Below are 21752 nucleotides of genomic sequence, written 5' to 3' on the forward strand. Positions count from 1 at the left end.
GTAGCTGGAGCACCACATATGGGCACCCAGGAGTATTAGATAATGGTGTTAGCTCTCCCCCGTATATCCCAACCACCCTCCGGCCTCTGGCGCAGCCCTTAGTACAAAGAACCCCATCTACACAGAGGGGTAGAATGCACGCCGCATGCATTATTGCTGGCCCCGTTGCTGGATGCCCTTTATAGGGCCCCTGATTGTGTTTCAAACTTCAGTCTTAACTTGCCACGGTGCATCGAGAATGCAAAGGGCGCTCTCTGTCACCGCCGCTATATTTGCAATCCCTTTTAGGATCACCCGACCTGTCGCTTGGATTGCATTCTTCTTAAAGGAGAGCCGATCGAACCCGGTACACGTTATATTGCAACACCACCTATATTGCTACTTTCGAATTTGATCAAGTGCCCTGTGTGTGTCGCTCTTGTTCCCTTTATCTTTTTGTTTCTTCTCGTTGAATAAAATTTCAAACTTTGCGCTTCGTTCACGGTTTCCTCTCTTTCTCTTTTTCAGTGAAATTCAAACGCCCCGATGCGATGATGGGGAAATTTTCCTGGGAAATAGGAAACAAAGTGTCTTTATTTAGGAAATATTTTCATCGATAACTCCTTTCGCTCCTTTTGAACGAAAATAAATGCTCCGAATCTTCATGATCTTTGGATCTTCGATCGGAAGGTCCATATTAGCCCATTATACTAGGAGGAAGGGTAGCAGGAGCGTGGTCGGAGTAGGTTTAGGTTTCCGAGCGAGAATAGGGCACGGGTGGATGCCTCTCGCGGTATTAACGTCTACAGAATGGATCCTGAGTTTCTAGAAGGGTAGAGGAAGGAGGAAAGGGGGGCGACCGAAAGGAGCACGCGGGGAGTAGAGTTCGGTTGATTTTGAGGGGTTGCTACGGGGGTTGTCGTGGCGTACCCCTGCGGGCTCCCGCTCTCAGCTCCTAGAGGCCAGGGTGGTTTACCCCCGGACGACCGTAATACGGCTGTACGAAGGGTGAGAGTGGAGTGAGAGTGTGCAAGTTTACACGTACACCGTACACGTATTTACAGCAGTCTGTGTATTAAGAGTGTAAGCGACTAGACGCGTGCTTTCGCGAATAGTAAATGATGTTAATGGAAGAAGATTTTCTTTATTCTTTTATTTTCATAATTAATCTACAGGGCATGTAATGTTTTAATGACAAAATAATCGTTCAGGTCAGGAAGAACGATCGATAGAAGCTTTGGAATCTTTTCTATAGCCAATAGAAGGGATATTACGGATGTTTGCTGTCGTAAATTTCGCGTGTTGTACACACACACGCGCACACGTGGTGCTACATTGAACGAAAGGGGACCACAGGACTGGGAATAATCGATAAATCTGTCCTCGATGAGAAAGACCACCCCCTTCGATCTCTTTGTCAGTAGATTTTCGTGAGAATTAGAAACAGGTCATTAAAACAAATGATTTACAAAGCTTCGTGGTGTCGAGTCGAAGGAAAATCTGGGGAAAAATCTGCATCCACGTTCGTACGTGCTTTCTCGAGCTGTAGATCGGTGGGTGTAGGGTGAGGAGGTTATAATCTACGTGAGAACCTCTGTAGGGTAAGTCTCACCCCATCCAGTCATGTGTGATGGACCTAAATGGATGAGACGCACCCCTGTAGCGGCTGCTGGCCTATCGGCTGTCCATAATTTTTGCTGCTATTCCAAAGGGTAATATCTAGAGAGGGTGGGTAGCCGGGGTTGTGTGTTCTGCCTCAGAGAGGGGTGGGCTACTAAGTACCCTCTTGCTTCCGCGTGACGTTAAAAATGTCGCTGGCTTTTGTACTTTCTAGACGCAAGTCTCTCTCTCTCTTCACATCGCTCCCTAACCACCCCTGTCTCTATTAGCTTTGCCGATTTTTCTTTTGCTTGCGATTTCTTCTTGCGCTGCTTTCAGCATCGATAGGATCGCGTGGTCGACGTTATTAAAGGGTGAAGTGCTAACAGGGAGGAATAAAATGAAACCATCCTTCTTTTCTTTGTGCTGGGAATTTATTTTTTCTTTTTTTTTCTTTCTTTAAATTTCCGTGTAGGATATTTCCGACGACCCTTGAATATTTTCTTAGGACATTTATTTATGTTTCAAACAGTTTCTTACTGTTTCTTCTCTTCGTTGTTCTTAGAATTTGTCGATTTCTCGTAATGGTAGCTAATTAAGAAAAAAAAAAAAATCACAGTCAACTGGAGATAGGGGTGGTGCGAAGAAGCGCAAGGGAGAATGTCGGCCCTCGAGATATTACGTAGGTTCATTTCGACGTGAATCGATTCGGCAAATTGGTCAATCGCTGAGGGGGTCAAAATTTCAGTAGCGGAAAGGGTGGTAACGGAAAGGTCGAGAGGAAGAGCGCGAGGGGTGAGGGAAGGGTGCCGTGCTAGAGCGAAGCAGAGACGGTGTAAGGAAATTGTTCCGACGTGTCCACTTCCTCTCGGCTTGATGAGTTCCGTTTTGCTTCTGGATGGCAGTCGGCGGCTCTTGAAAAGAATTCAAGCCTTCGCCAACGTCAACTGGATCAAACTTACCTACCGCTTCGATCCATTGATTTATCGAGTTTCCAACCCCCTGCTCGGCCTAACGGTGTCCACCGCTCGATTAACAAGCCTGAAATTGTAAGAAAAAGATATTTCACGAAGCAGCGAAACGTTCACGCTCTAAATCGTGGAGAATTAACGGCACCTCGTAAAAGGGTAATACCGTAAAACAGGCAAACAAAGGGTAAATGAAATCAAACCACCGTTGGTCAAAAGATTCCTTTATCCTATTCACAATACAACAGCATTTAGCAAATGAAAGAGGATTAAGAATGACCCGAAGACAGTAAGGCACCGGTGGTATAAAGATTTCAATACTAGGAAAAGCGTAAAACAGCAGGGGTGGATTGTTAGGGAAGAAAAAAGAAATGGAACGGAGGAACGGCTTACGAGCCGTACGGTGAGCAGTGGCACTAATTAAATTAGAATTCTTCGCAAGGAATCCTTAAATTGGTTAGCCAGTTATTGGTTCAGGTCTTTCGCCGGACCCGCACGGTCGTCAGGGGTCCGTGGGAGGTAAAAAGAAACAAGGGGGTCGAAGGAAAAGGCATGGAAATGGCTCGTTATAAAACGAAATCATAAAAGTTTATACGGGCTTTCGCCATGCAACGACCGCAACTTTTACCTCAACCAATCGTCCGTAAGACCGGGCTGGCATGAATATTAGCTCTAGCCTGCTTATTTATACAAGTATTTTCCGTTTTCTTGCTGTTTCCTCGACTTAACAGGACTAGAAACGTTTGGGAACCCTATCGTAAAGTCGATGATCAAATTGTACTCGTAAACGACCGCGAGAAAGGGACTCTCGCGTCCACCTTTACACAGTCCCAAACATGCCCTAGTCCCTCGAACGGACCCGCCTGAGTGTGGTTTTATAAGCGGTCCGCGGCAAATTTTTGCGGTTTATTACCTTTTACGACACCTCGACCCTATATTGCTTTTCTCTATTTCTCTAATACTCGAGGCTCGGTGAAAACGCGTTGCTACACCTAAATTACTTGTATTCGATTTTCTATATTTTCCAGCCGATTGCGGCAGGGCTGGTGAACGGGAATCGTGTAGCCTAGGTCTAAGGGCGACCACCCTTTGCGGGATCCGTTAATCCGACGAAAACACGACTGGTCCTCGCGGCCAGAGGAAATCGCAGAGGAACGCGGCGCGTTGACAAATTGCCGGGCAACCGGTATGGTAATCCGATAATAGAGAGCACAGGTTGATTCGGGACTAACGAGATTAATTATCTTGTTTGATCTTCTGACACTGGCCCCGTTAATGCAGTCGCGCCTGACCCCCAACCACTTCTCGTCACTGCCTGCCTGTCCGGTGACTTGTACTCGCTCGAGAGACGCTCGTTACTCCGCTTGTTGGTGAGCTCGATGAAGTTGATTTGTCCTGCTGCTGCTGCTGCTGCTGCTCTCGTTTGTCTTCGCCCTCCATGATTTTCCTTCCTTTTTTTCTTGTCCTCGTGTCTCTTGATTGGACGCGAATGCTGTGGAATCATTATTTAGAGTTTTCTTTTTACCAAGAATCATTTAATATTGCTCTGTGAAATGACTCAAGGAAAATGTACGTGCTACATCGGTATACAGACGAAGAAACTGTCGATAATTGGAGGTGGACGTAACGCAAAAACGTTCGGTTCGTTTAGCCAGGCATCGATCGTCGCGTTCCCCGTAACAGCGAGAGCGGTTCCTGCTGATTTAGCAGCGGCCGCCTGAAAATCGGTGGTTTCCGCGAAACGATGCGCCTTTTCACCGGCTCCCGGTTCGCAATCGGTCAAACAAGCGTGTATGGGTGCTCCGCTTCGAAATATGTTTGCAACACGCGTGCACTCGTTTCCTGGGTGGAACAGGCAGCCTAGCCAGGGCGCAGCTACTCTTTAATCCACGACTAGTCAGCTAGCGCGTTCGTTCGTGACGGATCGATAACCGATAACGAGGTCGAAGCATTGCTATGCAAAACAGCTCGTTAGGCGTCTCCTAAGGTCTCGCGGCTGGGTGATCGTTCTTATCTTGGAAAGACGCCCCGTGCCTGAACATCTTGGCGCCTTTTCCTCAGATCCTCAGATCCTCTGACGAAGGAACGAGAACGAGACCCTCGAAAGACAGGAGGCTTATTATTCCCGCGGTCTCCTTCGAGGAGAGAGACCCATCCTCCTCGAGGAGGAGGACCTCGTGTAATCCTCGACACGTTTCGCGGATACGGAAGATGGAGGCAATTAGCGGCAGCCCTCCCTTCGATTGATTCTGTACACAGGACACCACCGTCCACCGAGTAGTTTTCAAGCGGCTCGAATAATGATTAAAACGATCCTCTGAAACGAACCAATGGTTCCTTTCGATGCGGTGACGGACTTTTAATGATTATCCATCGCTTTGGTTTCATCGTTCCTTGGATTTCTTGTTCGTCGAGTCCGCTCGACGATCCTGTAATTAGAATCATTGTTTCGTTTGACAGGGAAACAACGCGGCTTTCGACGGACTTGTACTGCATCCGTGTAATGAATTTTTAGAAGAATTATCAAAAGCTGACATTGTTTCTGCGATAAAGAGGAAAGCACTTTAGATGAAGCGTGATCCAGACATAAACGTTCGCTCGCGTCGAACAGTCTCTTTCGCATGCGTGGTGGCTGCGGTCGGTGCGTTGTTAGGCAGTTTCACTGGTTGAATCGGAGGCTGAAGGTGCGGGAAGATACGGGGGCAGGGTGGTTACTAATTGTCCAAGCCCTTCACCCCGCGAGAGAGCCCCCTCATCAACGCTGATTGCCTAACTCTAGGACCCTCGAGCTCTGTCCTCACGATCCTGCAACCGGCAGGAGGATTCCTCTCTCTGACGTGTCGACACGCCGTGATCGTTCGAATATTTTCTCCCCTTCTACCCATTTCGCGCTCCTGTTTACCCTTTCATTGCCTTTGATGATATTTCCTCCGATAGAATCACTTCCTTTCACTGATTCTTTTGTTTAAGTACCTACCTTTGTTTCATGGTGAAATTTTCAAACCATGATCGTCTATTTTTCAATCGGAATATATTAAATTATTCTTCGTTAGGCGAGCTCACGGATCCGTGAATTAAGGGAGTCAAACATCATCCATCCGTTTCGAGGCTGAAAAATCGCGAGTCGGAGAAGTCCGTTCAACAAAAGTCGATTATTCCGGCAGTGATTCGGGCGCTGATTTTTTCCTCTCCTCTCCTCTCCTCTCCTCTCCTCTCCTCTCCACTGTTGGCTGACTCAATTATTCGTCGCGATTCTTTGGGCAAACATTAGTTAGCACCGGCTGGCTCGTGTTCACGGATTGCCTCCGATCGGTTTGGCCTCGGTTCGTGCGGCGACCCTTCATGGTTGCTTGGTTCCGTTGTCTACTCGTCAACGAACAGCCCTACGGCTACGGGGTGTTAACGCGGTTCTCATTTCCCTCTTTATCTACAATTCCATGGAATCTCTATAAAGATCACTGGACCATCAGCCCTTCCTTTTCATTTTTATTTATTCGAAATTTAATATGTGTCGCTCATCAACGCTAAAAGCAATTATCATCTTCCATCGATTCCAGAAAATGACAACAGCTGTCTCCGTCGTCGCTTTTTAATATTCATTCTATTTTCCCGAGGCATTCGTTATCAGAACCGATAACTCTGATGCCCGCTTTTCACGGGAATTCCGATGGTTTTCTTCGGGACACGCGTCAAGTATTATATTGCCATGGGGCGAGAATTGAGTTATACCGTGTCACCGGGATTAACTGTCCTCGACTTCCATGCACTAGCTTGACAAACGTATCCGGCAACGATCGAACGAAAACGAAAACAACCGGTGGTTTAAAAAAAAAAAAAAAAGAGAGAGAAGAGAGAACTCCCTTGTCCTAGGTTATGTTTCACAGTGACATAGTGGCGGCAATGGAGGCTTCGACTATCGTAACACGATATCCGCTGGAAACGTCGAATTTGAAGGATTTCTCGTCGCGTTTTGCAACGAAAATCACTACTGTCCCCGAATTTCACAACGAAAACCCACTTTTTCGCCATCGAAAGATTACATCGTTGAAAAGCAAAGAGTCACTTTTTAGACTCTTCAATTTTTAAGCCGTCCGTATTAGATAGAAAAAGTATTACTTTTCGAAATACTTTGGACTTTGATAGAATACGAAATAGTGTTGTAAAATAAAAGCAAAGTTTTAGTAGCACGATCGAGTCAATAAATAGAATGAGAAACACTGTCGTTCTGCTGGCCTATCGGTACTAATACAGATCTCACGCACTCCCCTCGATATAAACCATTCTCTACCCTTGTGTTCGCCGTATGGGAACCCATACGTGCACACGCAGGAACCTCGAACGACCACGGCGGAACGGCCATTCAGATTTAAATCGCGACAAAAAAAATATGGCATCCCCTTGCAACGGCACGAAGCGACGTTCAGTCTCTTTCACGCTTCGCTCCGCTCTCTTCTGCTTCTTCGTTTCGTTTCGAACGCGTGCAAGACCGATCTCTCTTCGTTCCTTTTCACCTAAACTGAATCCCGTGACCGAGAGAGCGATAAACAGAATCGTGTTAATGGGTCGCTTGAATAGGGGACCAGTTAACTCTTTCCAAAGTTCCTAATTTCTTTTTTTTTTTTGGTGAAGGAAGAAAATAAGTTAGTCAGAATTTAAATTTTCGCATCGATTTCGTTTTTATTCGTCTCGTTGCGTATCTATATAATAGCATCTGTGTTTATACATTAAATTAGACCTCTGGCTTATAAATAATATCAATATCTCTGTGTCTTTTAATCTCTCTTTGCTCCATACACTCGCTCACGCATACACACCCTTTCCTATACACAACGAAATTTACATATAATAATATCTTTCTCCTCTACATTATTGTCCACGAACTATCTACACGAATATATACAAGCTATCCATCTATATTTACAATAATTAATGATACGCGAATATACACACGGGTTGATTGATCGAACGCGATCAGCCTTCGATCGAGCCTCGTAAGGTTAGCATCCTCGTAAAACCGAGGACGATGTATCGTTGTCGTTCATTCCTGCCGGAGAAGCGACACGGTAGAGAGCAAAGAAATCTCGTTCACTCTTGCAAGAGCCTCCGTTTAACGTCGGTCCACTTTTCCCCGGCGGAAACGCGAAGAGACTATACAATCCACCGACGACGTCTAAGTAATCACTAGCCTTCCAGCGAGAATCCTATCCTCGTTTCACCGAGTCCTCGACTTCGCGTCCTCCTAATAAGGTCTCCAGACTGCTTTCGTTGGCAGCGGCGAGGAGATCTTGGTCGGCGATGGACTTCTGTTGGGCGACACTGGCATCTTCAATTTGTTCCTCGTACCCTCGGTCGGTTTTTTCGGCACGATTCTCTCCGGCGAGGAGGAAGAAGCGGTGATTACCGAGGTGGTGGGTGGCAGGGTGTTCAATCTGATGGGCACGAACGCGCTGCGGACCTCGTCGCCGTTCGATTCGCTTCCAAACTCGCTGGGACTCTTTGGAGGCGTCCTCGATGGACTGTTAGGGATGGTCGCCGGCGTGCTGCTAGTCGTGCTGGTTTTCGCTGGTAGAGTCGCGTATTCCGTCGGGTATTTCACTGGCTCGAACGGATACGACGGCAGAACCGTTGGAGGGAAGGTCGGTGGAAACAAATCCGTCGGTGGCATTGGAATAGATCCTACAGAGAAACAGAAAAATGATACCATTATGCTTGCTTCCAACGTACGACAGTTTCAGTGGATTATATTGATCAGCTGTTCGATATCGGCAGTCTGATTTCGTTTGTTATCAATCAAGCGCGATGATCAGTGTATATCTTCTCCATTATCATACTGTACATGTGTTGTAACCAGGTGAGATCGATAGGGTATGATTTATCACAAATGCTTAATGATAGGGACTGTACGAAGCAGTTAACCCTTCAGTTACCATGTCTGAATCCTACGTTAGGCTATAGTATTATAGTAGAGAAAGATAAATTTATGCTTCTTGACATGCTGAAGGGTTAAATTATTGCATCGTTAACGTAGCGGCAACACTTGTCGCTCATCCGAATAGGGCCTTGCAATCTGACTAGGCGATTTCCGAGACGCTGCGTCGAAACAGAGGAGACGAAGGAGGCGGAGGAGGAGAGAGTTGGTGGGTGAAAGGGGAGCCAAGTCGTATTGTTGTTGCGTAGCTGTAGCAGGGATGGTTGGATGGGGGTCGAAGGGGTCCGTTGTGGGAAAAGGGAGCTCGGGCTCACCCCTCGGTCCAGCCACGGGGTATGAATCATCGCCGGGCGTCGCGGACTCTGGCGAAATCGATAACGCGCGGACTAGCTCGTGTGTCCTCTCATTCTCGAGGGCTTTTTTCGAACTGAAATCAACGTCGTTTCGAACGGCGGCAACCGATCCCGATTCTTTGGCCGCGGACTAGCTTGCCACGTGCATTGTTGCCCTTTGATTGATTGCGAGTCGGGCTAGGGTGAAGGGCTGTTCGATGGAAACGATTAGGTGCACTCTCCCAGACTGTTTTGATCATCGAAAGATACCCCCGGTTGGACGCGTTTCTACCCGAGTTCGATTCGTGGAAATTTCGGACGCTATTGTTTAACCCTTTCGTGAAACAAAGAAGTTCGGCTTACCTTCGACGAAACCAGGATAACGAAGATGCCACGCGTGACCTAAGTACGCGACGTCCACCCACGGGTTGAGCAATCTGAGTCCAGGGAATCCGTGTCCGTACTGATAATCTGTAACAGAAAAAAAGCAATATCCGTCAGCATGATCGAACATTTCATCGTTGAAAATAGATCGTAGAACACGCGCCTGGTTCGTGTATTTTCTCTATAAATAAATCGTACGATCAAGGTTTCTCAGGCGGAAGGTGGAGGAACCTTGACGAACTTTTCAGCGCTATTTCGCCAGCTTCTCGATCTCGACCAATAAAAAAACGGGGAAAAAAAATGTGCAAGACTGAATTATCGTCGGCTAAGCTGATGTACGTCTAACGAACTGCTGAAGAGTAGCGATGGGCAAAGAAAAAAGACGGGGGAGTAAGGCAGGATCCATCTCGTAAAAGACGGATTAACGACGCTCTCCGGAGGCGAGCTAGCGATCTATGTTTACAAAATCGCCGCGTTCAGACGACGCTTGTTCTCCTCGTAGCGAGCCACATGCTACCGCCATATGTGGCGCGATAAACAAACGCATAAACGCGGCTCCTTTGCACACGATGTTGATGCTTCTATACCTCCCGCGGCTTTCGTTCGGCTCTTTTGGCCGACCGAATGCCGCCCAATAAACAGACGGACCTTTTACTGTTCTCCAGACCAATCGCGACTCGTTTCCCGTGAAAATAAGCGAGCACGTTAAAGGACGACGATCGTGGCTTGAAACGATGCCAAACCTTTCGTAGACTGATCCACCTACGCGCCTTCTCATCTAACTCTCTCCTCTCTCTGTGTACGTGTGAGGGTTGGAGTGCGTGTGCGCGGGCGCACACCTAACAACCCTTATGCACGTGCACGTGGAAACGACTGACTGAGAGGAGTCCTGCGACCGCCTCGCGGCTCGCGGTTTGAGGTACACCGGATTATTAAACGCCTACGAGAGGATCCGACACCCGTTTGTGGATTCCTCGTTGGTCACACGGATTCTACCGATTTTCTCTCATTTACCGACGCGATTTTCAGATTCTACTCGAATACTTTCTGTTCAAAGCTAGGGGACTTTGAAGATTAAAGTCAAGAGCTTGTTAATTTAGATCGTTTCGATAAACTTACTCGACTTGGACCTCGGTTCCCTTGGCCCGTCCACGGTAACTTTGATGGCCTTGGTGTACGTAGCCACTTGGACTGGTATCGTGTTGATCTGGATGGTCAGAGAGAACAGTTTTCCTGTAACCAGGCAAAAATCACTCGATTATTATCCGTGAACATCTTTGACGATACGGTTTGTTGATTTTTGCTACGGTAAAGAAAAGTAGGGGTTGATCGGACACTGACCTCTACCACTGCGGCCAACGAATCGCAGATCGTTGAACTTGGCGACTTGATTCTTCATCACTGCCGAGCAGTTCTTTAGTTCGCCGCAACAGTTTTCGTCGTTTCCGGCTCGGATGGTGACCGGGGTGCCGTCGCTGACCTCGTCGAGGGCGACGACCTTGAAGGCCACGGGAAGCGCCTTGTTCGACCTCCAGTGCGATGGTAACGCGCTGCAGAGGATGGCGGGACTTCCGGTCCTCACCAGCTCACCGGACTGTAGAGTCTCGCTGATCACGTTCAAGTTGTCCATTCCCAATGATCCTTCCGGTAGATGCATCGTTCCAGCGCGTTGCGATCTTTTTTACTCGGAATTGCAACGATCAAGTCCAAGAACGATAATCCAAAGAATAACACAAACGTTCGCGTATCCTTGGAACAACACTTTCGGTAAATGTTCGATCACTGATGCGTCCCTGTCTTTCAGTTCACTGTACTTAACGCACTTACATCTAATTAAAAACACTAATAATATAAAAAAAGAAAAGTCTCTGCTTGCTCGGATAAAACGTCGGGCTTCTGGAGCCACCGATGACCCGTGTTCCGTTTGGAATACTAAAAAACAAAACGACTGGAGAAAAAGTTTTTGCGGATCGAATCGACGCGCACTCGATGCCGGCTGAGCGGATTCTAGTTTTTCGCGGCCGCAGCCGCAGCTATTTAGAGGGGATTTTTCTCCCCTCCAATTTTTCCGGAGCCCCACCCAGGGCAAGCGCGTCGACCAATGAGGACGGCGGTCGTGTTGTGGCCTCCGCGGCTCGCCGCCTTCGCCCCTAACCAGGCTTAGGGGGTGCCTTGCGAAAGGGGCTGCTAGCCTGCTGCCTCTCGCTTGCCAAGGCTGGCTTGTGCCTACGTTCTTCCTTACCGTATCGTCACGCGTCTGTCCCACTCTACCCTCTCTCCGTTTCTCTTCCTCTCGTTCGTTTTCCCTCCATCTTTCTCACCCTTTTTCTACGTCTCTTTGTTCGTCTCCCGTTCGTTGCATCATCCCTCCTCGTCAGCCACGCGAGTACGTTTCGGTTGCAACTCGGTTTTCCCTCTATCTCGGTCTTCTTTGCTGGTCTACCTAGCCAGCCACGCCACGCTTACTCGACGACGTAAATTTTCACGCGCACGTGTTCCGTCCACCCCACCCGCGCGATCGTCCACGCTCCTCCACTCGAGGAGGACTTCTTTTCGCGCCATCAAGGAGCACGCGGTTCTTCCTTGACCTCGACAAGTATTTTTTTCTTCTTGAAAAAATTAGATCTTTTCCTGTTGGACCACCGTTCCTGGAACAGCCTGTACAATCAAGTGGTTAATTAGCCTGTCGCGGTAGAAGAGGGGCAGAATGAAAAATAAAAGCAACAGATCCGGAAATTTAATCCAGCTTCGTTAAACCCGTTCTCCTCTTCTGGAGCAGCGTGCCGGACGAGAAAGGGGTAGCAGGGGTGCAATTTCGTTGTAAATCTTGCAGCAAAGCCACCGTGAACGACACGCTGACCCAGAAAGTCAAAGGGTTGGGATTCCGTCAAGATCGATTCGAATTTCGTGCACGGCCAACGCGAACGCTTTACGACCTGTCCTTTTCGAGTTTCCGCCAAAAGGGCTGAATTGGCGCGCCTCTTTTGCGCGAAAATCGGTGAAATGAGCCTGGACACCCTAATAAATCTTTTCCCACCTCTGCTCTCCCTCTTTCTCTCGAGCCGGACGTTCCTATCCAAGGCACCCTACAAAGATACCACCTCGATTCTTGTCCAAATATTAGACCCTCTTGCTAGTCGTACGATTTTCACTTAATAAATTATACCATTCAATTTGGTGTAAAAATTCGATTGAATACTTTCCACTTTTAAGTGGGCGTATTAGAAAAAATTACGAAACGCTTGTGTCCACGGTCTCCATTGTCGGAGAGGTAGTATTTTATTACCCTTACTTGGGGTTGTACAGCTTGAGGGAAGTAATTAATTCCGAGGATAATATACACTTTATTGGCTATTTTTATTATTTCATTGATACCAGGCTATTTGCCAGTGAATAGGTACTAGGAATTTCTAAAGGGGTGGGACGTGGAAAATTTTCAATTCTCTCTACCAAATATTCAAAAGTGTAAAATATTATACTTTGTTTAATATTTGCATAAATACCGGCAGTCCGGCGATAACTGCCGGAAAAGCCGGAGGTCGCAGCGATCAGGGTAGAAGGACCCCCCTCTGGAGGACTTATGCAAACGTCTGTCCAAATATTGTGAAGCAACACGATTTACGCCGAGTAAATCCGTCAAAGCGAATAAATTTGTCAAGAGTTAATTCAACGCTTACCGCAAGCTTATCCAGACTTAACGAGGGCGTGATTTTGGAATTTATACCTTCTTCTGTTGTTCGGATCGGTTGGATTAAGGCAGTCTCGTGTCTCGAAAAATAAGAACGATACAAAATTAAATGGTAATTTAATTAACTCGATCAACTTTGTCGATATTCGTAGTACCTGTACCTTCGAAAGGAAAAATCACCGATATTGTCGTGCTGTTTCCCAACCAGAGTGTTGTATAAAGATACAGGGGTGCCTTAAAATGATAGAAGGAATTACTTTCTATGGAAAAATAGCATAGCCATCGGTAGCCCCTTGGCAAAATAGAGGCCACGATCCATAAAGCCCCAGTTTCGGAACTTTTATTACCGATCGTCACGACCGACTTGCCTCTGAAAGGTTCGCAGGCTAATTTCTAGGTAAAAGTAGGTACGAAGAAAGGATCCCTTCAATTTCGTTTGCTTTCACGCGTTTCGAACCTTCGTGTCCTTCAGCCAACGTTTACTTCGGTGTCTGATTCTTTCACCTACCGGTGGATTAGCACCAGATTAACCCCATTTTTTCCACCCTCTCTTCGTTGCATCATTTTTTGCCCTCCTTCAAGATGCATCTGCGACGATTGCGTTCCCTTTCTCCTCGAATCCGTTTCAGAAAGAAATTTTCTTGTTAAAAACGCTTTTTGGACGGTGAATTTTTCAGCATTAATTAGGAATTTATAAACGGAAGCCGCAGCTTATGCCAGGAAGCGATACAATATGTAAAAAAGTGGTTTAAAAAATAGAAGGTAACGATAAATTATTTAACCCTTTATCCACTGAATATTTTATGAAATTCATGGCTGTTGTAATTTCACGTCCTTTTTTATATTTAACACGAGGAAAGCAAAGTTAGTAATTTTTTAATTGTAATCAGTAGCTGAAAGAGCGAAGAAAAAGTTTTTTGATCCCGCGTAATATTTTAGCAAAATGTTTGAAAGCAGACAGCTCCGATACACCGGCGAGAGAAGAAGGTGTGCGGATTGTCTGTCGGGTCGATTGTTCGTCTGTCAATTCACGGTGCAATTAATTAATAGTAGAGAGAAGAGAGAGCGTAAAAAATTGTAAAAGGCGACCGGTGGAGTGGCATTTCGCGTAACGAGGCAACGCGTACGACTAATTTCTTAAAACGTGCATGCACGTTGGGCATCCGTTTCCTCGCCAGTGACCAGCTAAAGGCAGCAGCCTTTTTTAATAAAGCCTAGTGCCTCGCCTGGACAAAGACAATGACTTGCATGCACGGCATCAGCGACGCCACGGTTAGACGAATATGAAAAAAAGCGAGAAAAGACGCACGGCCAATGCCGACAGGGACGTCGTTTGATCTCTTCGTTTGCTCCGTTGCTTCTCACTTCCAACGAGAAATCTCTCATATGTGTATATTTTTTATCGCGGCTGGATCAACTGGACAATTAAACAGGAAGTAGAAAAATGGTTGGAGTAAAAAGCTGGCTTTCGGGTGTCACCGGCTGAGCTTGAAATTTAAACGTTACTTTGACCAGCCTCTATTTTTTATTCACCTCTCGGAGCTTCGCTACATTTCCTCTGTTTTAATACTGTGCGATCCTTTGATTAAGTACTAAACTCTCGCGAAATGATGTAGGAAATGAAATCTGGAACTCTTCTAAAAGGAAATAGTGGACAGTTTGGTGGAATTGTCTGGCAAGCACGGCACGAGAAACTTGTTGCTCGTTGCGGAAAGGAGCAAGGGCGCGATTAAACGTATCGTCGTCCCTGGCTGGCGCGAGACACCCACGAAATCGCCGCGTTTCGGATCCGAAGAGAAGAGGGTGTGTTTCGACGTCGTCGGATGGAGAACGAGGCACGAAAAGGGTCGATGGTTGAGGAAAGGGAAGAGAAGGTGGAAGAGCAAGCACACGGGGCACAGAAGTTAACACGGGAGAGTGCATTGTGTGCGGTGAGCGAGCCGGAAGCGTCGCCATACTGCGTATCGCCCCGCGTCGCTTTTGTTTCCGTTCTCGTTGCCCCGATCGTTTTCTGCCCCCACCTCTCTCTCTCTCGTCTACACCCACCTACACCCACCTACACCCCTCTTTTGTTTCGCCGCCTCGTCTCTTTCGCAAATCTCTGACGTTCGAGATACTCGCAGCTCGTATCGCGAAAGTTTGTCGGCCGATAAAGGGATCCAAGTCTACCCTTTCCTCTCTTCTGCATCCTCCCTTGCCCTGTTCTTCCTCTTCTTGATTGTTTGCTTGCGGCATTCAACGGCTTCTTGCCAGGAGTTGCTTGGAAATTATAGGGTTTGTTCGTTAATTAACGGTAACACGATACGTAAGTTTAATGAAGCTTTGCCACAGAATTTTTGAACCACTCATTGTTTGCGACCGATCATCCCACAGTATTCTCTAATCGCGTGTGAGGGTAGTAAAAAATTAGTGTCGAAAAAAAAAGGGGAAACGCGTGCCGAAAGCAAGAGGAGGATTGATTAAATAACAAGGTAAAAGCGGCTATTACTATTCCCCATGTCGCGCTAAAACACCGCCCTTTGATACCCATTATCACCGTCTGGTTACCTGCCATTAATACCCGATATCGATGCCTATTAGCCAACACACCTAATAACCTACAACCAGACTATAATGCTCTCAGCACGGGCCAGTTCAGATTCCAGTGTAGCCTGTGTGCCACATTCTCGAACCAAATGCCAGCCTCGCTTCCCAATAAACGTATCCCGACCAACCCCTTTTCCCTTCGACTCCAACACCCGTCTCTCTCGCCCTCTCCTCCTCAACATACACCCCCTCACGATCAGCCCGCTGTCGTCCTTAATTCGAGTCAAGATTACAAATTGATTCCGTAGCAGTCTGTGTATGAATCAGGCGTCACGTGTTCGGGACGCACCCCTCGAACGTTGCTCCTGCACTCCCTCTCTCCATCCCCTCTTGTTACCCCGTGCACGGGGTGCACCTACACTAAATCTAAATCCGCTAGTGTACAGGAACGACGGGAGAGACTAGCTTCTACCTACTAGCCCGTTTCGATATCAGATTTGCTTTTTAAGATTGTTTTCATAAAAAAATATCTTGCTTTTTTATACATCTCTGTTTTGTACGTCTTTTTTCTTTTTTTTCCCCGAGATCTCCTGCAGTTTGTTGGTCGCTCGAGTCGCATGATCGATGCCTCGGGCCATTATTACTAGCAGACCCCTTACGTAGTATTGTTACGAACCCCCATATACACGGGCTTTGTCCGAGGGGCAAGAGTCGAAAAAGAGAAGGATGCGTGTGGAAAATCGACGCTACGTGACAAATCGTAATTGAACAATTTTAGTTTGACGCGTTCGCGCGTTGATTGGACAGCGTCGAATCTTGAATCACGACGATCGATGTTTCCAGAGGCTCATCATCCTTTAAATAAAGGGTCCTCCTAGATCGTTTGCGATATAAAATCTCCGTAGGTGCGGTAATTTAAGGGGGTGATAATCCTTAGTTGCTCAGGGGTTCGCTTCAATTAGCTTAAACAGGCCATTTAAGTCTGAGACGCTCAAAGTTCTTAGCGTAAAAAATCCAATAACTATCGTTGATTTCACCCTTCTTGGAACACCCTTCATCCCCCTTAAATCACAAAAGCAACTACGTAAACTGGCGAGCAAGCACTGTTCACACTTTCGGCGAACGTTAGAGACTATCCTGTTACGAAATGTCCGTTGAAGACAATGTAATTCGTGAAACGACTCATCAAGCTCGGATGAGACAGAACTCCTCCGAATTCCCTGCTACTATTACCTCATTAATGACCCTATCTTCCATCGTATTCGACGATATGGTAACCCTTCGTCTAGCCTGCCATCCCCGTAAGTTTCTACTGCCTTCAAGTCCTAAGTAAGGTCACCGAGCAATTTCCGGTAGCCATCTTGGCCAAGAGCCGTTGCTGTATTTCCTAAACGCGTTACACAAATTCGTAGCACAGTATCCACACCCTTATAACCATTGGAGACTTTGGGATACTTGGGGGATGATTCGATTGGATTATGCGGTGGTACTTTAACGTTCGAATCGACTAATATTTTATTGGACTTTTGGAAGAAATTGGAAAATCGTTTAGCTTAAATTTACTACGTGTTACGAATTAAACGCGTCATTCGCGGCAATTCGCTTCGCTAATAGACTAGAATGTGAAAGGAGGAAGAGGAATAGAAGAAAAAGGGTGAAAACAAGGGAGCGATAGAATCGATCGAATATCGGGACAAATATTAATTAATTACATTCATCCGGTGAAACGAGCTCGGTGGAGGCAATCACAGGTGGAAGGACATCGAGAATGGGGGAAAAAATCGGGACTGGGATAAAAATTCGCGATCGAACGGGCGATCTCCGCCGGTTTCTGTGGGGCTGCTTTTCGCAAAAAGTAATGACGATAGTGACGATAATAATCCGTTTAATTGGCGCACCGCCCAAATCCAGACACAATGGGATTAATTTGAACCAACAGCGCTGTTCGCAACGGCGGCCGCGCCTCTCTACCGCGCATGATTTATTTTATTAGAGTAGCTGCGCTTCAATCAAACAAGCTGGCCATCATTAGAATCGTAAAATCCGCCGCGGATGCGCCCGCTCTGCAGACACTAATGAGACACGGATTAACGGTTATGGCTTTCAACGAAAAAGAATACATCCTGTTCGGAAAATTATCTCTACTTTGCGTTCACTTTAATTCTTCGTCAAACGATACTTTTATTTTTATTTTTATTAAAAACCTGTTTCATAGAAATTATGTAGTAGAATTTCGAGTAAATTCTTAACCGAGCGTTAATTCTATTTTAACGACTGCCTCGAAGCGCGGATCGAAACTACCCCCTAAGACCGATGCATATTTCATGACATTTCGCAGCCTTCGTTGAAGTTCAAAGTCTGAAGACTCGCTTGATTGATAATTTAACGTTAGCCCTGCGATAATATCGATCACCCTGCCGTGGCTTTGACGAACATCCCTTCCTTAGAATCTTCCATTTCTTCGCTTTTGTTCCTCAAAGAAAAAAGGAAGTTAAGTAGACCAACTTGAAACGCAAACTGTTGCACGGACTTTTGCCTTCGTATAAAATCCTAATCGCTCTGCAAACGTATGCTAGGTAATACTCTCCGTAGATAAAAAAAAAGAGAAGAAAGGATAACAAAAATAGTCGAGAGGCTTCCTTTCCTAATCCTGTCAGTCTGAAGCGATTACGAGCGAAAGAAATAGATAGACTCCCCAGAAAAGAGTGGTAAACATTTCTATCGAGGCATCGTTTTGTCTGCTGGCACGAAAATCGAGCTGATCTTGTCTAGAAGTGTGCAGGGTGCTTCATGGTGCCCCGCAGATAAACGTTTGTGTGTGCAAACATAACCAGAGAGGGGTTTGGGCTCGATGCGGCGCAACCCCCGTGTGTCGTCGAAGGAAAAAAAGAGAGAAAAAAAATTATTCCCATGACATACCTCGACGCGGTCTTTGTGCTTTTTGACGTGTTAATCGTATAGGTCGTGCAACCGGGGATGAATCGTCTATCGGGGATGAATTATCCGGCCTGGAAGGGAAAAAAAGAGAAAAGAGGAGCAGATGCGCGTGTGTCGTCGACGTCGTCGTCTCGTGAGGCCTCGGAGAACACGCTCGTGGGCATTCGTTTGAAAAGTTTTCGACCTCCCTGCTTTTTCTCTTTCTCCCTTTTTGACCCACGTTCGTTCGGAATCTCGCAAGTATTTCGTATCGCTCGGAATGTATCCGTGGCCACAAGGGATGATTTTTAACGACGCGACGATCGGAATACTAAATTTTGAATCGATGGAAAATTTGTGTGATTCTGTATCGGTAAAGGGTGAATGGTACAGATCTTATAGAGGATCAGGTGTGTCGTTTAAACACACGATAATCTATTTGTCGAAACATTTGTAAGGCTGTTCTTCGACAAACGCGTCTGCACAACCCTTCGAAACTAATTCCTCCTGCTTTGAGGCTTTGGAGATAGTTCGGTGAAAGTTTAAGACGAGCTTGGCACACGACCTGGGGCTACTAGCTGCTTTTCAGAGGAGAAAAGCGAGGGAGAGCCTCGAAGGTTGACCACCCTGAGCCATCTGTCGTTACGAGGGTGAACCAGAGTCACGTGTGTATATACGAGGGTTGGATTCGTATGAACGTGTTTGGAATGTTGTTTAAGAAGATTGATTTTTCAATAGTTAACATCGTAAAAGCTCTTAACACCTGGATACCAAGTTTTCCAGTAAAAAAAAAATATAAAAAATTCCCATTCTTTTGGGGGATAATTTTTTATCCGTGACTAGATTCGAAGTGGAACGACACGCGAGGAACGTGAAAAGAAGACGGGAGGGGTGAAAAAAATAGAAGAGGCAGAAGACTTCCGCGATGCTGAACTCGGACAGCGTCCTCGAGAGGAGGTCCGGATCGTTCTTTGTGCGAATCGTTCACCTGATTTAACGCGGACACTGGCTCACTAGGGGAGTGATACCTGACAGATGTTTGGGGATTTCGAGTGCTCTTGCTTCCGCAACAATGGCCATGACTTTGAAGTAGCCGATCGTCTCGTTATTCCCGATTTCGGAACGCCTGTCGATCGCTGATCGAACCCCCGAAAATTCTTCGACTCGAATTCGTTAGGGAACAGGGGGAAGAATATTAAAACACGCGGTTTTTTTATGTTTCTTTCATCTTTGAAACCAGGTGCGTTCTCTTCTTCCTTATTTTTATGGTTATGACGAATTTCATGAGTTTGGCCACGGATTTGAATCGGTATGTTGACGATCCTGAACATTGCGGTTTCACAGTCAGCCATTCCGTCGACAGTTTCGTGAACATTGCGGTATTCTAGTCGGCTATTCTGCTTTCGATTTCGTTTGAACGAGAGTGAGCTTTGTTTGAATGCGAAATGCATGGACAATAGGGTTTCGTAAAATTCTTAATATTTTTGCTGATATTAGTAAAAAATGGGTGTGAAATCTTAATTAGTAGCCACATTTGGTACCTGGCTATCGGTATTCACGCAGAACTGCAACGCCGCGTAAACCGGTAATTCCATTGCGTATGAATCGTGAATGCCTGGCTCGAATGCACCGCGTTGCAAACTGCATCGTCCTTTCTCATATAGCCTCTCTCTCTCTCTCTCTCGCTCTGTTCGAAAGTTATATCGAGTAATCAGCGGTGCATTGTTTTACAAGCCGATGAATCGGAACGACGATTGAAACGGCGATCGCGATGATAGCAGGTCGAACTAATCTGTCGAGGGCGGAGAATCGGTGGAGCATTTTTTCGGGCGACCACGAGGATCGGTCTGGAAGTGGCTGGCCAGTGGCCAAATTGCTCGAAACTTTCGCCCGAATTTCTGCCCCCGTCGCACGTCGCGGGGCTGGAACCTTGTTTGAAAAATGTTTCATCGCGGAAAGGGGTGAGAGGCATCCCTATCCCGGTGACTTTTTCGGCCCGACGACGAGGGACGGGTGAACACCCTCAACAGGTGGTGTTTAAGTTTCTGGAATTTAATAAGCCGACACGACTACCACGCGGATCCTTTCTATTCAGACTTTGCGTTTGACAGATTTTGATTAGTGTCAAAAGCTTCCTTCTTCTCTTTGTTTCTCATTGCTCTCTTGAATAGTCATCGACGCGTGAATAGCGTAGTAATTAATGGTTTCCTCTATTAGGAAATCATCAAGCAAAGTGTTGATCCGTGATTTTTTCTTCGGCGTGTGTTATCCTGATTTATTTATCGGTCTCGAAACGGGCACGTCGATGTTCACACGATAAACGCGGGCCGATTGCTTGGACTGTGTGTCGTCGGATCACTTTGAGGATATTTGTCGGATCGTTGGCCAGACGAGTGGCCTGTGCTGCCGTTGATTAGCGGTCGAATCAGCCGTAATTGTCTGTAACCGAAACAGAATTATCGATCGATCCCTTTGGCCCCGGCTATCCCATCCGGTTCTTGCGAGTCGATAAAAAAGTCATTACGACCTACACGCAATTATAACGGCATACGTATGACTGCTATTCCCTTCCGTTTTTCGTGTTTTCATTTTCCGAACACGATATCAGGTGTAATTTTTAATGGATCGTACTCGATAATTATCAACTCGGCTACTTCGGTATTGCGATAAACAGAACGTAAAGTTCATAGTCAGACACAGAGTAGCATGTAAGCAAAAACAGTCGAAGAAGATAGGGAAATAATTAAACAGCCAAGCAGAAAGTTAACCGCAAGCGTCACCCACAAATCACCCTTTCACGAGGGTCTCCTTTCCCGGACGATAAATCAGTTGGCTAGTCGACGCGACGGGGATGGTTGAAACGTCGCAAAACTCGAGGATTAACTGAATCGAGAATCCCCCCGGTACAGTCTTGACGATCCTCCGGCAAATCCTGCCTTGTAGATTCGTCGAAGGAAGAAATCCACCCCCTGGTGGCAGGTGTGGTAGCTGGTGGTGCACGCGGAAACACGCGACCGCCGGAGACAATTCGTTTAGCATCGGTCCATGGAAACTTTATAATCACCCTGTACAGAGTGGCGGAGAGGCATCGCAAGGGTAGTTGGTGCCCGGAGGGTTGGTCGACGGTTTCAGCGAGAGGGTGCACGGCGAGGGGAGGGGTGTACTGGTCGGAGCAGGGGCGGTGGGGACGGGACACATATACCTACCCGTGTTAGCAACCCCATTGATCTGGCGGTGGACGCGGCAAAAACGAGCTGGAATAGAGGAAGGGTTGGGGGTTAGCGAACCGTGGGTGGTGGTGTGAGGTGGAGAGTGGGTGGTGGTTGAAAATTTGCGGAGTGCCGAGCTGCACTGCCTCTCTCTCTCTCGGTTACTCTCTACCCTCGAGTTTCTCTTTATCTCTTTATATCTGACCACGTCTATCGCTCTCG

The 21752-nt window shown here is 46.7% G+C and overlaps 1 protein-coding gene across 1 annotated transcript; it reads right to left on the minus strand.

Moving 5' to 3' along the window:
* Positions 1-7197: 7197 nt before the first annotated feature.
* Positions 7198-11181, minus strand: LOC114874269 (segmentation protein Runt-like). The gene is made up of 4 exons (XM_029183430.2): positions 10533-11181; positions 10311-10424; positions 9171-9278; positions 7198-8222 (listed from the first exon to the last, which is right to left on the minus strand). The coding sequence occupies exons 1-4, from the start codon at positions 10846-10848 to the stop codon at positions 7786-7788; spliced, it is 975 nt and encodes a 324-aa protein (XP_029039263.1). The 5' UTR covers positions 10849-11181; the 3' UTR covers positions 7198-7785.
* Positions 11182-21752: the final 10571 nt, after the last annotated feature.

Source organism: Osmia bicornis, chromosome 10, assembly GCF_907164935.1.
Source record: "Osmia bicornis bicornis chromosome 10, iOsmBic2.1, whole genome shotgun sequence".
Lineage (NCBI taxonomy): Eukaryota > Metazoa > Arthropoda > Insecta > Hymenoptera > Megachilidae > Osmia > Osmia bicornis.

Coding starts and splice junctions, on each gene's coding strand:
- LOC114874269 (XM_029183430.2), bottom strand. CDS start 10,848: ATGCATCTACCGGAAGGATCATTGGGAATGGACAACTTGAACGTGATC. Junction 10,425..10,532: donor CGTTGGCCGCAGTGGTAGAG/GTCAGTGTCCGA, acceptor GCCTGGTTACAG/GAAAACTGTTCTCTCTGACC. Junction 8,223..9,170: donor TTATCCTGGTTTCGTCGAAG/GTAAGCCGAACT, acceptor GTTTCTCTGTAG/GATCTATTCCAATGCCACCG.